The sequence below is a fragment of the Aethina tumida genome, chromosome 6 (assembly GCF_024364675.1).
Source record: "Aethina tumida isolate Nest 87 chromosome 6, icAetTumi1.1, whole genome shotgun sequence".
NCBI classification, from domain to species: domain Eukaryota; kingdom Metazoa; phylum Arthropoda; class Insecta; order Coleoptera; family Nitidulidae; genus Aethina; species Aethina tumida.
In genome coordinates this window covers 13,677,827-13,691,508 of record NC_065440.1, presented here as the reverse complement: position 1 = coordinate 13,691,508, position 13,682 = coordinate 13,677,827, and the positions used below count along the sequence as shown (strand labels likewise).

The window sequence follows — 13,682 nt, the reverse complement described above, 5'->3', positions numbered from 1 at the left end:
GTTTAAGATAATTTAACATATTTTATTTAAATTTGAATTAACTCAATTTTTAAATAACAAATTACCTTTCAATTAAATTTTATATTATCTCAATTTTTATATAACAATTAATAAGTCTTCTAAAAGAAGAGAATATAAAAAAGCAACATTTAAATTATTTTGTTTATGTTTAAGATAATTTAACATATTTATTTTATTTAATTGTTGAATTATCTCAATTTTTAAATAACAATTAACATGTCTTCTATTAATGAGGAAGTATAAAAGTGCTACATTTAAATTTTGTGTTTATGTTTAAGATAATTTAACATATTTATTTTATTTAACTTTGAATTATCTCAATTTTTAAATAACAATTAACATGTCTTCTCTAATTAGGAAGTATAAAGTGCTACATTTAAGCTTTGTGTTTATGTTTAAGATAATTTAACATATTTATTTTATTTAATTTTTGAATTATCTCAATTTTTAAATAACAATTAACATATCTTCTATAATTGGGAAGTATAAAAGTGCTACATTTAACCTTTGTGTTTATGTTTAAGATAATTTAACATATTTATTTTATTTAATTGTTGAATTATCTCAATTTTTAAATAACAATTAACATGTCTTCTATTAATGAGGAAGTATAAAAGTGCTACATTTAAATTTTGTGTTTATGTTTAAGATAATTTAACATATTTATTTTATTTAACTTTGAATTATCTCAATTTTTAAATAACAATTAACATGTCTTCTATAATGAGGAAGTATAAAAGTGCTACATTTAAGCTTTGTGTTTAGGTTTAAGATAATTTAACATATTTATTTTATTTAACTTTGAATTATCTCTATTTTTAAAAAACAATTAACATGACTTTTATAATTGGGAAGTATAAAAGTGTTACATTTAAGCTTTGTGTTTATATTTAAGATAATTTAACATATTTATTTTATTTAACTTTTGAATTATCTCAATTTTTAAATAACAATTAACATGTCTTCTATAATGAGGAAGTATGAAAGTGCTACATTTAAGCTTTGTGTTTATGTTTAAGATAATTTAACATATTTATTTTATTTAACTTTTGAATTATCTCTATTTTTAAATAACAATTAACATGTCTTCTATAATGAGGAAGTGTAAAAGTGCTACATTTAACCTTTGTGTTTATGTTTAAGATAATTTAACATATTTATTTTATTTAACTTTTGAATTATCTCAATTTTTAAATAACAATTAACATGTCTTCTATAATTAGGAAGTATAAAACTGCTACATTTAAGGCTTTGTGTTTATGTTTAAGATAATTTAACATATTTATTTTATTTAATTGTTGAATTATCTCAATTTTTAAATAACAATTAACATATCTTCTATAATTGGGAAGTATAAAAGTGCTACATTTAAGCTTTGTGTTTATGTTTAAAATAATTTAACATATTTCATTTCATTTAATTTTCGAATTGCTTCAAATTTATAAACAGCTATTGTGTGTCCTTTAAATTTAAAATTAAGATGTGAGGTTTTTATGTAAAAACAGTCACAAAGATAAGATTAATAAACGTTTCATAAAACATTTCACAAATAAACAAATACTCAGAAAGTAAATTATTAATTGCCTTATCTGTTGCTAATTTATTGCACTGATGAGTAAACAAACGTTCTGTCAATTAACAAAAGCAACGAAATTTACATGGAAAATCGGCAACAACAATATTATGTGGCCGTGTCTCGAATAAACAATTAAAAGAAAACAAACCGCAAAAAACACCAAATCGGGCAGCGACAAGGAAAACAATGGCCCACATAATTTATATAATCCACCACCAACATGCAAATTGTGCATTTAATTGCAGTGAATCATTGCCACGAAAACACCTTGAAAAGCAGTTTTTGCTTCGTTGAAATTTATTTATTTATAACGCGATCAGATCTTAGATCTTCGTAAACTCTGCGGTCGGTCTTGTTTCGTCGCACCGCCGACCGTTTCGCCCCGTTTTCGGGGTGCGAACAGGCCCCGGAATGCGCGGAATGCCGAAACGACGGCGAGAGAGGAACGAAGCGGTGAACTTTGGTCGAACGGTGTCGCGGCGCCGCAACCCGGACTTGCGGCTGGCGGTCCGGCGACGGCCCGAAATTCCAACGCCGATGCGAAGACCATCTGCATACACACACACGCGACTTTTCGGCATAATTTATTCGCGCGAAACCATTCCGGACGATTTCCTTGACATTTTGACGGATTTCGGGCCGATTTTTTTGGCGACGGTCTCGTGTACCGAAGGAATTTTACCGTGGACGGAGTGAGAAGACCAAAAAAAAAGTATTCGTGCCTCCGTTGTGGGACGATGTTTGATTAATTGTTATAAAATTGGGTAATTTATTAATCGTTTGATGTATTCAAACGTGGTTGAAGGAAGATTCTATTTGAATATGTCTGTAAGATTTTTTATAGCCTATATTATTGTTGTATTTCAACTCATGGTTAATTAAAATCACAAAAATTACATAGTAAATAGTTAATAAAAATGTATATATTTAAAATATGTAAAATTATCTTAAATACAAAATTGAAATGTAGCTCCTTTATCTTTTAGAAGACATATTAAATGTTATTTAAAAATAGACAATTCAAAAATTAAATAAAATAAAATATAACACACATGTCAAATTATGTTAAATACATACAGATATGTAAGTATAAATGTAGTATAAAAGTACCTTTTTAATTTTAGAACACAAATATATAATAATTCACGTCTGTATCTTATTAAATGTTTCTCTTCTGGCGTTCCACAAAACATTAATTAATTGACTGCTCAAAGTAGCAAAATTTTCAAGATATCAAAAAGACTTATTGTTTTTAATCTTGTTTTTAATTGTTTTCTGATTTAAATCATTATCCCAATAAATTGTACATTAAAAGATAATTAATAGAAATGGAAATAATAGATTTTAAATTAATAATTTATTACTAAAAAATGATTCTATATACACTCCCCAAAAATATGTATATAAATAGGAAACAATAAGCCCAATCTTCACTTCACAGTCCAATACACATTAACCATGTTTAAGGTAAGTGTACTGAACTAAATAGTTTATTAAACAATTAGAAGACTTATTTTTTATTTTGTATTAGGTTACAATAATTGTTGGACTCTTGGCGTTGACCCAGGCCAGTCATATTCCCCTCGCTCCTTTAGGATATGACTATCCAGCCGTTCCACTCCAGACAAGGCTGCAACCTGTCGTAGTTCCAGCCACATCAACCATAATTTCGAAACCACCAGCCCACTATGACTACGGATACACCGTAAGCGATCCGTATTCAGGTGACCACAAGAGTGCCTACGAAACTCGTCGTGGAGACGCTGTGGCCGGAAGCTACTCCTTCTTGGACGCCAGCGGTACCAAGCACACCGTAGATTACACAGCCGACGCAGCTCACGGTTTCAACGCCAACGTCCACAAGGAGCCCGCTAAGGTGGTTGTGGCGGCCCCGTCGGTTGTTCGTGCAGTTTCAGCACCTGGGGCACCTATTCGTTGGCAAGATCTTCTCCCATATTTCCCAGGTTAATCGTGTTTTTGAACTAATGCTGGTCAAAAAATAAACATTTTTTTCTTCTTTATTGCTTTGTTATTGTATTACTGGCAGCCGTGAACCTCTAGCTCCTTCTGGAAGATACGTTTATGAGTATCCATTCAATTAAAGGCTTGAACATCTTGGACGCACATGTGTGGCAACTTGTCGTTGATCCTCATTTGAAACTCCTTTTGATGGAGGGAGACGAATGGAAGTTATTGGTGTGAGAAATTTAGAGATCCTTTAAAATGGAGACGTTTTTAGAAAGAAGTTAAGGTACTTGAAGACATTTTTTATCCAGGAATTACCTCATGAAATTTTAATTGTTTTCCTGATCTCTTTTCTTACTATTCTTTAAACAATAACAAGAACAACGGCAAACATTTCCCACGAAATCATCAATTATTAAGCCATAAAAATTGAACGCAACTATGAACTATTAAACATAATTTAATACACAGTTGCAGTTAATTAAAGCGAAGGAAGGTTATTATTGGAGGCCTCACAGTGATTATTTCATTTTTTTTTTGCGCAGAGATTAATAAAACTTTTGTAGTTCGCCATGAACTAAAAACGGATTTAAAAGTTTTAGCCGTGTGTGTTTATTGTTAATATAAATAAATCTTCCATGCATATGCAATGTTATTGTTTATAAATGGTTTGTGAGTGAAGATTTACTATAGGCATCTCAATTTACACCTGAATGGTGAATGGAGAACGAATTTTGTTTGAGGAGAGTTTCTTCTTTTGAATATAGGCAATTCAGACTACTTTTTTATTTATTTTCCTTTATAAAGAGACAAATAAATATAGTTGAAGACATATTGGTTTTTAAAATTGATGAATTAATATTCATAGTGCTTTTAAAATAGATACTTAAAATTTGGAAGCAAAGAGGACATGCCCCATAAGGAAGAATATCTAAATAAAAATTTTTCTAAAGTTTCTCCTAAAGCTCCTCAAATGTAAAATATTCCTAAAATGAACAGTGGTTGTCAACCACAATTCAGCAATTAAGCCTTCTTCCTTCTAAATTTCTGATACCAATAACTTTCATTCACCTCTTCCCATTAAAAGGAGTTTCAAATGAAGAGGAATTACATTATGTTCAAGCCTTTAATTGAATGGGATGACTGGATACTCATAGACGTATCTTCCAGAAGAAGCTAGAGGTACACGGCTGCCAGTAATACAATAACAAAGCAATAGAGAAGAAAAAAATGTTTATTTCTTGACCAGCATTAGTTCAAAAACATGATTAACCTGGGAAATATGGGAGAAGATCTTGCCAACGAATAGGTGCCCCAGGTGCTGAAACTGCACGAACAACTGACGGGGCCGCCACAACCACCTTAGCGGGCTCCTTGTGGACGTTGGCGTTGAAACCGTGAGCTGCGTCGGCTGTGTAATCTACGGTGTGCTTGGTACCGCTGGCGTCCAAGAAGGAGTAGCTTCCGGCCACAGCGTCTCCACGACGAGTTTCGTAGGCGCTCTTGTGGTCACCTGAATACGGGTCGCTTACGGTGTATCCGTAGTCATAGTGTGCTGGTGGTTTCGAAATTATGGTTGACGTGGCTGGAACTACGACGGGTTGCAATCTTGCCTGGAGTGGAACGGCTGGGTAGTCATATCCTAAAGGAGCGAGGGGAATATGGCTGGCCTGGGTCAGCGCCAAGAGTCCAACAATTATTGTAACCTAATACAAAATAAAAAGTAAGTCTTCCAATAGTCTAATAAACTATTTACTTCATTACACTTACCTTAAACATGGTTAATGTGAATTGGACTGTGGAGTGAAGATTGGGCTTATTGCTTCCTATTTATATACAGATTTTTAGGGAGTGTATATAGAATCATTTTTAGTAATAAATTATTAATTTAAAATCTATTATTTCCATTTCTAAATTATTTTTTAATGTATAATTTATTAGGATAATGAGTTAAATCAGAAAACAATTAAAAACAAAATTAAAAGCAATAATAAGTCTTTTTGAAATGTTGAAAATTTTGATACTTTGAGCAATCAATTAATTAATGTTTTGTGGAATGTCAGAAGAGAAACATGTAATAAGATGTAGACGAGAATTATTACATGATTGTTTTCTAAAATCAAAAGATACTTTTATACTTATCTGTATGTGTTTAACATAATTTGACATATATATTATAATTTATTTTATTTTATTATTATCAAGTTATTTTGATATTATTTTATTTTATATTATATCTGAATAGTTTCATTGCTACATTTAATCTTTGTGCTTATGTTTAAGATAATTTAGCGTTTTATTTCATTTAATTATTGTATTATCTCAATTTTAAAACAGTAATTAATAAGTCTTCTAAAATAGGAGAGTATAAAAGTGCTATATTTAAACTAATGTTATGTTAAAGGTAATTTAAATTATTTTATCTTAATATTTGACAATGACTATTTAAATATTATGCTTAAAAATATTACTCAGGTAGAATGAGAAGAAGATGAAATATGAGACATATTACTAGATCTCATATAACATACAAAGCAAAATTTAAAATATACAAAATTTAATTAAATAAAAAAATACACAAATAATAAATACAACAACAACAAATAATTTAACAAAATTTTGTGTAGCCGCCATCAGCGGCTATTACAGCTTCTAATCGTTCCCTCATCGAATTAACAATATTTGTGCAACAGTTTTGAGTCCGTAATTCATCCCATATGTGGAGGCACTGTTGATACGGGTCCTCAGCCGTCCGTTCGTTGTAGTTCTCCCACATTTGTCCCACTAGCCCCCAAAGATTTTCCATTGGGTTAAGATCCGGCGACTTAGGAGGCAATGGTACTCTATTTATATCTTTGTGGGCCGCAAACCACTTCTTCACGATAGGAGCTCGATTTAAGGGGCAATTGCCGTCAACAAAATTAATTACCTCCATTTCATCAGCAGGGTAAAGCGTACGAACGGACGGCAACATGACATTGTTGAGAACGTCCAAATAATTATTAGAATTAGCTTTGTGATTAACAATAACCAGTTCGCCTGGACCTGCATCGCTCATCCACCCCCACACTTTCAGGGTTATTTTACCGGATTGTTTATTGGGTACGACGTCATTCTCGTCGCACTGCTCCCCATCTTTTTTCCGTCGCTGTGGCCCATCTAAGGTGAAATGAAAAGATTTTTGGTCAGAAAATATTGTATTTTGCCAGTTAAAATTTAAATATTCCTGGCAAAATTCCAATCTTACACGTTTATCGGAATCAGACAGAGCTACTCTACTATAGAATCCCTCTCCATGTAGGGCGCGCCTTATGGTAGTGGTGGACACGCCAAACTCTTTAGCCACATTCGACGTTCCAAGGGATCCATTTGTGGTATAAATATAGGCGAGTATCTGCCGATGATCCTTGTTTAGCAATGGCTTCCTTCCACTGCTAGGTAATCGCGTTACACGCTTTTGTGTTGAGTAATTTCGGATCCACCGTCTTACAGTGATTCTCTAAAAATTGTTGAGTTTCTTTAAATATTAAAACCATGTCAATTCAGAAATAGGAATATAAGCAGTTATTACATTATTTTTTCTAATGAAAATGTATAATCATTACTGTGTATTATTGATGTTTTAAATATGAAATTATATAATTATAAGTATCTAATGATTCTTATATTCCTATTATAATATATATATATATATATATATATATATATCTATAATAAAGTTATGTATACATTCTGCTTACCGAAATATTAAGCTCTCGAGCTATTTGAGATATATTATATCCTTCATCACTGAGAGATATAATTCTATTGCGTGTCTCATCATCTATATTTCTCTGCATTTTATGATTTGTGGTGAAGCTCGGTTTGAAAAAAACTGTAAAGTGAATTAATTAATATATTATTATTGGTTTTTATAAATACTATATTTATGGTGCTATACCACAAACTATTCAAACTACATACTTTAAAATTTTCCTTAATGCAACTATGTTAAATAGTCCTTTTTGTACAATCTTAACTAATTGTTCAATATTCCAAATCACCCTTGCTGAGCCAAGACATTTCAGTAGACAAATGCAGAACTTACATGTTAAAAATTGCTGATTTCAAAAAGTTATTTTGGGTTATATAAGAAGTATGTAAACGTAGAATTCACTTTAAAATATTTTTAATATCAAATTGTACATAAACAAAACACCCTGTTATTAATTGTGGTTATGTTTACTCACCTGTGTATAATACGAAACACTGGATGTCTCTCTGTTTCTCTCTGACGCTTGACAATAACTTAATTCTAGTGGTGGACGTATTTCTCTGCTACTATGATACCTGGAAAACATATAATTTGTCAGATTTGCGACGTTGCCACGTCACTATATTTAAATTTTAAATACCCTTTTAATGTGTTTATAACAGTATTAAAAAAATCTGATATAACGGAAAATCATGCACATTGTGTCATTCTTGTATTATTTATTTTATAAAATATTTATTAAATTTGCAATCAAATAAAACGTATCGTCACTATACTCCATTCAAACTATTATTGGTTATTGAGGGATAGTAGTAACTCTACTATTATTTCTTAAATTCTTTTTAGGGAATGTTAAACTATCCACAGCCATTGGCCATTTAAATATTTGTTTAAAAGTAAATATTGTTCAGATATAATCAGAAGAAGTTAAAATATGAGGTCATTTATATATTAGTTAAAAATTAAATTAAATGACTTATTACAATTTACAAAAAAACAAATATAAAACAATATACAAATTTAAAATATAATTCCAAAGATTACATACTAACATTATATTTCAAATCTATACAATATATAAAATAGGATAGGCAACCATGGTTACGCCGTGGAAAAAAACATTTTAATAATTGAATCGTTTTAACGTAACAAATGAATTGCGGATTATACCAAGATGTTTACATACATTAGATTTGCATCAATTATAACATAAAATATATACAATTATCCAGATTAAATGGTTAAAATTATACCTGTAGTAGACCTGTCTAATCTGTTCATTCGAAAATATTGTTTGAACCATGTTATGTTGCTAAACACTCATATAAAACAATATACAAATTTAAAATCTGATAAATGGCATACATAAGGCAGTCACATGTACTTTATGTGAATACACAATAGTGATATTACAGGACACCCCGTAGTGACTCTAGCGTCAGCGCCTCAAACTAGTACATAGTTTAAAATATTGCCGCCAAAAAAGCTGTCATCAACTTGTTTGAAGAACTCCTCAATTTTATGGATTCCTTTTACAAATTCTCGTACTTTAACTTTTGTACAAGGGGTCTACAACGAACCCGATCAGTCGAGATGAGTTTTGTTAGTCGGTGAACCGACGTCCGGTCTTTAAGTGGCCAAAATTAAATCAGAGAATCAGAATTTTACATAAATTAAATCGCAAAGTATCGGGATAACAGAACATCGTAAGCGGTCCTAGCAAAAAATTTTATAAGATTTACGAATAATCGTAGTTTGTTATCAAATTTTTTCTCCCCCGTTACTCGTTCAATGTCATAAACATTCTGTGGAGGTTATGAAATCCGAATAAGATAGGTTATCTTATTAAACGACGAAAATGTCTGAGAAAAAGGGCGCCTTGTTCGTGTGTTTAGGTACATTAACAAACAACAATCCCAAATCTACTAATTACAAAGTGTGTCAACGCTTTTAGGTAACATTTGTCGGTCACCGATCGCCGAAGGTGTATTCCAACATTTAGTCAACGAAAGAGGCCTGAGCGACAAATGGAAGATCGATAGTGCCGGTTTGGGTGGGTGGCACGCTGGAAACTTGCCAGATTCAAGAGCCAGAAACGTCATGCAAAAATACAACATTAAATACAGCAACAGAGCCAGACAGGTACACAATAGTTAAGTCTTATTTAAATTAATAAATCAACTGTAATTAAACTAATGTCTGTACGTTTATAACTGATAGGTTATCTTGTTAAATCATTGCTGATTTAGCAAAAATGGATGATAAAAAGGGAGCTTTGTTTGTTTGTTTAGGTATGTTTAAAACAATAGTCCAATAGCACCAGTTGTCATTCTATTTCAGGCAACACCTGTCGGTCACCAATAGCTGAAGGTTTGTTCAGACATTTAGTTGAACAGAGGGGCCTGACCAACAAATGGAGAATTGACAGTGCTGGTTTGGCTGATTGGAATATTGGTTGTCTTCCAGAGCCAAGAGCCAGACAAGTTATGCATAAATACAACATTAAATATGATAACACGGCTAGACAGGTACTATATAATAAATCCACCAGCAATAAATAGTACTTAATTACAATAATCTAGCTAATACAAAATACATTCCTAAGGTCAACTTGGTAAACTGCTTGACACCTCCACCAGAACCTTAAAAAGAGTCGCAATTACTGGGAGATAGTTAATTTAATCTACTGTAGTACCATGTGATTTACATCCATCTTCCTCAAGCCAGTTAAAATAATGCCCGTCACACAACTTGGGGTTGGCCTTCTCATCCACCGGGTTCAAAGCCTGGGGCACCAGTTGCCCCCAGTAGTAGTGCATATTTTCGGACAACTCCCGCCCCAAATCCGGGCGAAACATGATAATGTTCGACGTCTCGCATGGATCCTTGAACAAATCAAACAGGCACAGGTTCTTACAGTCCCATTTAGTGATGTAATTGAACGGCCTGCACGCAGATATGTCCAGTTGGCTGCGAATCCTCGTAACAGTACTGGAATTCAACCGATTAGCCTTCAAATTGTTTATCAGTACGTTGGTGGTGCTTTGCAGGACGTTCTCCGGATTGTAAACGGGCACCTCAGATCCCCGGCCCGTTTCGCCGGTGTACCCGTCGTACTGGCCGCCCGGGTACGACCCGTTGACCAGTTTGTACTGTCCCCCGTACGATATGTAGCTGGAGTACTGCAGGACTTCGTCGATGTTGACCAGGACGTCTGTTCTGTTGGACGGGACGTTGGATTGGATGCTGGGCCACTGGTTGACGCCGTCTATTTGTCCCAGGCGGCTCAGGTCGCCGCCTCCGAGGGCGTACAAGGTGGGCAGCCAGTCGGTGATGTGCATCAGTTCGTTGTTTATGTAACCCTCGGGGATTGAGGGGGCGTAGACGACGCAGGTGCCCCGCACTGCTCCTTCGAAAAGCGAGAACTTTTGCTGCAAACTGGGGGGTTATTAAGGGGGTATATTAAAGTGGAGGGTACGTACGCCTCGTAGGGGCCAGTTTGAACCGAAGTTTTCGTGCAGGCCACCGCTGGTTTGTGCCCCGTTGTCGTGCAGGTATATGATCACTGAGTTTTGGAGCATTTTCTTTGCGGATAGAGTCTGTACGACCTGACCCACTGATTTGTCCAGCTCGAACACAATATCTTAAATTGTAACTTAAGACTTAGGGGTAAAGGATGACAAGAATCGTTTACCTGTGTAGTTCCTTCGTCTTTTATCAGATATGTAGGCAAACTTTCGGTTGGTTTCATCTAAGTCTGCCGCTGTTAATGAGTTGCCATTCTCTTCATTACCAGTATGCCCAGCTAGGTGGGACAATATTAAAAACAAGGGCTCATTTTCGGGATGCTGTTCAATAATACTAACAGTCTTTTGGGTAAATAAATGAGTCGCATATTTCCCTTGGAAGTCCTCAGCTGGAGACAAATTATCGTGCAAATCAACACCATGATCACCGTCCTAAAATTACTCAACCATTAATGTGATAATTTATTAGTTAAAAACGTTTACAATTGATCCAAATTGCAGCTTATAATCCACATAGCTGATGAGCCCGTTCCAGTAGCCGTAGAACGAATCGAAACCCTTCATGTTGGGGGTGCTGTTCCTGTGGCCGTGCCCCAGATGCCACTTACCAACCAGATGGGTCTTGTAGCCCAGCTCCTTCATTCGCTGCGGCAGCGTGGGCATGTTCTCGGGCAAGGAACGATTTTCGCCGCCTTTGATGGGGAAACCCTGCATGCCCGTGCGTATGGGGTAGTTGCCGGTCATCAGGGCTGATCTGGACGGGGTGCAGGTGTGTTGGGTGTAAAAGCGGTTCAGGATTGCGCCGTTGTAGGCTAGGGCGTCTATGTTGGGGGTCGGGATTTGGTTTGAGCCGTGGAAACCGACGTCGTTCCACCCCTGGAACATAAGGGATGGAATATTAACAAAGGAATTTTCGAATAGAAGTCAACTTGTACAATATTTTTATAAATAGATGGTCAAAATTTGGAATTTATTTAGATTTTGTTCATTAGACCTTTTTAGAAAAAAAATATATTATATATATGAGAAGATATATAAAGATTTAATCATTAAAAATCCAATTTTGAAAAAGATATGTAACATTTTATAGACCAAGAAAATGTTAAAAAGTTGCTGTGTAATGACCAGAAGTGTATGTACACATTCCCACTGCTATAAGCCGACTTCTAGTCGGACTGTGATAATAATAGATTTATTATTGAATCTCGCCTTATCAACATATATAAATTACTTAACAAAACTAATAAAAATTAAGAATAAATGCACCAGTTACGAAACACACATGTTTACGTATATAACTGAAGGTAAACAACGTTTTATTTCCTGATTTCTTCACGCACAACAAACACACGTACCAAATCGTCGGCGATGATCATGATCACGTGCGGTTTTCCGGCGAATCCGCCGTGAAAATTGACGAAGAAAACCACCCAAATTAAATGCACAGACCACATTTCGTTCGTCCCAACACTATACATTTAAATATGCGACCGTCTTATCACGAGTCCGACCAATTTGTAACATTTAAAATTGTGGGAGCGTGCATTAAATGCGTGCGTTTATCGCCGACTGGCACAACTAAATGGTAAATCCACCTGCACAACGTTGATTGATGCGTTGTTTTAATTGATTACAGATCGAGGATGAGGACTTTTTCGAGTACGACTACATTTTCGGCATGGACGAGAATAATATTTCGAATTTAAAGGGCCAAAAGCCACAGGGGAGCAAGGCGGAAATATTGCTTTTGGGCGACTTCGATCCCACAGGCGACAGGATCATTCGTGATCCTTACTATGTAAGTATTTATGCTAAATATGCATAATTTATACTGTTACCAAAAGTTAAGCAGGTTTAATAACATCATCTAAATTGTTTTGGTCCTGTTTACAACTTATTAATACAAACAAGTTGTCTTAATTAACCAAAGACTAGTTTTAGTTATTGTATAAATTCAAAAGTTAGCTGAAATTGGTTTATTTTAAAACGTAATAAATAAAATGCACAGTCACAAAATATCAATTTAATTTATCCACTATCAGTGATAAACTGTTAACCTTTGATCTACTAAATTTTTCAATCATAAATTGTCGTTTAATTTTTCAGGACAACGACAGCAAAGGTTTCGAAAAATGCTACGAACAATGTTTGAGGGCATGTAACGCATTTTTAGACAAATATGCAGCTTAAATAATACTATGGGTTAATTGATTATTTCTTCTTTCACTTCCAAGGAAATTAAAACTGGTATATAATAATAATATTTAATGTAATTTGATTTAGCAATTAATAGGAAATGCTCGAAATGTATTTTTGTAGAGAAAATATATTATACAGAATTAAAAACATGGTTACACATGTATCGTTTCATTTCTTCTCCCATCCCCAATAAAATTAACACTGGTATATAACAATAATAATCATTCTAATAAATAATTAACAGAAAATGCTTTAAATGTATTTTTGAAAATATATTATACAGAATTAAAAACATGTTTACACATGTAATGTTTTGTTTCTTCTTCCATCTCCAACAAAATTAAAAGTGGTATATAATAATAATTATGTAATTGGATTTAACACATAATAAAAAATGCCTGAAATGTATTTTTGTATGAAAAATATAATATACAGCATTAAAAACATGTTTACACATATATTGTTTTATTTCTTCTTTCATCTACAAAAAAGTTAAAACTGATATAACATGTAATAATAATATTTATGTAATTGGATTTAACAATTAATAGAAAATGTCTGAAAGGTATCTTTGTATGGAAAATATATTATAGAGATTTTTAAACATGTTTACACATGTATTGTTTTATTTTTTCTTCGA

The 13,682-nt window shown here is 33.5% G+C and overlaps 4 protein-coding genes across 5 annotated transcripts; 2 read left to right on the top strand and 2 right to left on the bottom strand.

Annotated features, from left to right (window-relative positions):
- The first annotated feature begins 2,811 nt into the window (after positions 1-2,811).
- Positions 2,812-3,618, top strand: LOC109605711 (larval cuticle protein A3A-like). Its single transcript, XM_020018200.2, has 2 exons — positions 2,812-3,064; positions 3,129-3,618. The coding sequence occupies exons 1-2, from the start codon at positions 3,056-3,058 to the stop codon at positions 3,564-3,566; spliced, it is 447 nt and encodes a 148-aa protein (XP_019873759.1). The 5' UTR covers positions 2,812-3,055; the 3' UTR covers positions 3,567-3,618.
- A 1,160-nt stretch (positions 3,619-4,778) lies between these two features.
- On the bottom strand, positions 4,779-5,365 carry LOC109601903 (larval cuticle protein A3A-like). The gene is made up of 2 exons (XM_020018198.1): positions 5,333-5,365; positions 4,779-5,268 (listed from the first exon to the last, which is right to left on the bottom strand). The coding sequence occupies exons 1-2, from the start codon at positions 5,339-5,341 to the stop codon at positions 4,831-4,833; spliced, it is 447 nt and encodes a 148-aa protein (XP_019873757.1). The 5' UTR covers positions 5,342-5,365; the 3' UTR covers positions 4,779-4,830.
- Positions 5,366-9,076: 3,711 nt separating this feature from the next.
- On the top strand, positions 9,077-13,199 carry LOC109601899 (low molecular weight phosphotyrosine protein phosphatase 1-like). Of its 2 annotated transcripts, none has more exons than XM_020018196.2 (4): positions 9,077-9,211; positions 9,271-9,458; positions 12,480-12,641; positions 12,950-13,199. In XM_020018196.2, the coding sequence occupies exons 1-4, from the start codon at positions 9,175-9,177 to the stop codon at positions 13,031-13,033; spliced, it is 471 nt and encodes a 156-aa protein (XP_019873755.2). In that variant the 5' UTR covers positions 9,077-9,174; the 3' UTR covers positions 13,034-13,199. The 2 variants fall into 2 exon arrangements, with proteins under 2 accessions (XP_019873755.2, XP_049824474.1); XM_049968517.1 differs by lacking the exons at positions 9,077-9,211; positions 9,271-9,458 and adding exons at positions 9,469-9,607; positions 9,657-9,844.
- LOC109601898 (arylsulfatase B) lies at positions 9,838-12,470 on the bottom strand. The gene is made up of 6 exons (XM_020018195.2): positions 12,199-12,470; positions 11,327-11,719; positions 11,011-11,275; positions 10,799-10,959; positions 10,012-10,747; positions 9,838-9,958 (listed from the first exon to the last, which is right to left on the bottom strand). The coding sequence occupies exons 1-6, from the start codon at positions 12,319-12,321 to the stop codon at positions 9,885-9,887; spliced, it is 1,752 nt and encodes a 583-aa protein (XP_019873754.2). The 5' UTR covers positions 12,322-12,470; the 3' UTR covers positions 9,838-9,884.
- Positions 13,200-13,682: the final 483 nt, after the last annotated feature.

Bases quoted from the DNA above. Each gene is read 5' to 3' on its own strand.
- LOC109601899 (XM_020018196.2), top strand. From the start codon at position 9,175: ATGTCTGAGAAAAAGGGCGCCTTGTTCGTGTGTTTAG. The intron at 9,212-9,270 runs GTACATTAACAA...CAACGCTTTTAG, and splicing joins CGCCTTGTTCGTGTGTTTAG to GTAACATTTGTCGGTCACCG. The intron at 12,642-12,949 runs GTAAGTATTTAT...TTAATTTTTCAG, and splicing joins TCATTCGTGATCCTTACTAT to GACAACGACAGCAAAGGTTT.
- LOC109601898 (XM_020018195.2), bottom strand. From the start codon at position 12,321: ATGTATAGTGTTGGGACGAACGAAATGTGGTCTGTGCATTTAATTTGG. The intron at 10,960-11,010 runs GTAAACGATTCT...TTACAATTTAAG, and splicing joins AAGACGAAGGAACTACACAG to ATATTGTGTTCGAGCTGGAC. The intron at 9,959-10,011 runs GTACTACAGTAG...ACTCTTTTTAAG, and splicing joins AGATGGATGTAAATCACATG to GTTCTGGTGGAGGTGTCAAG.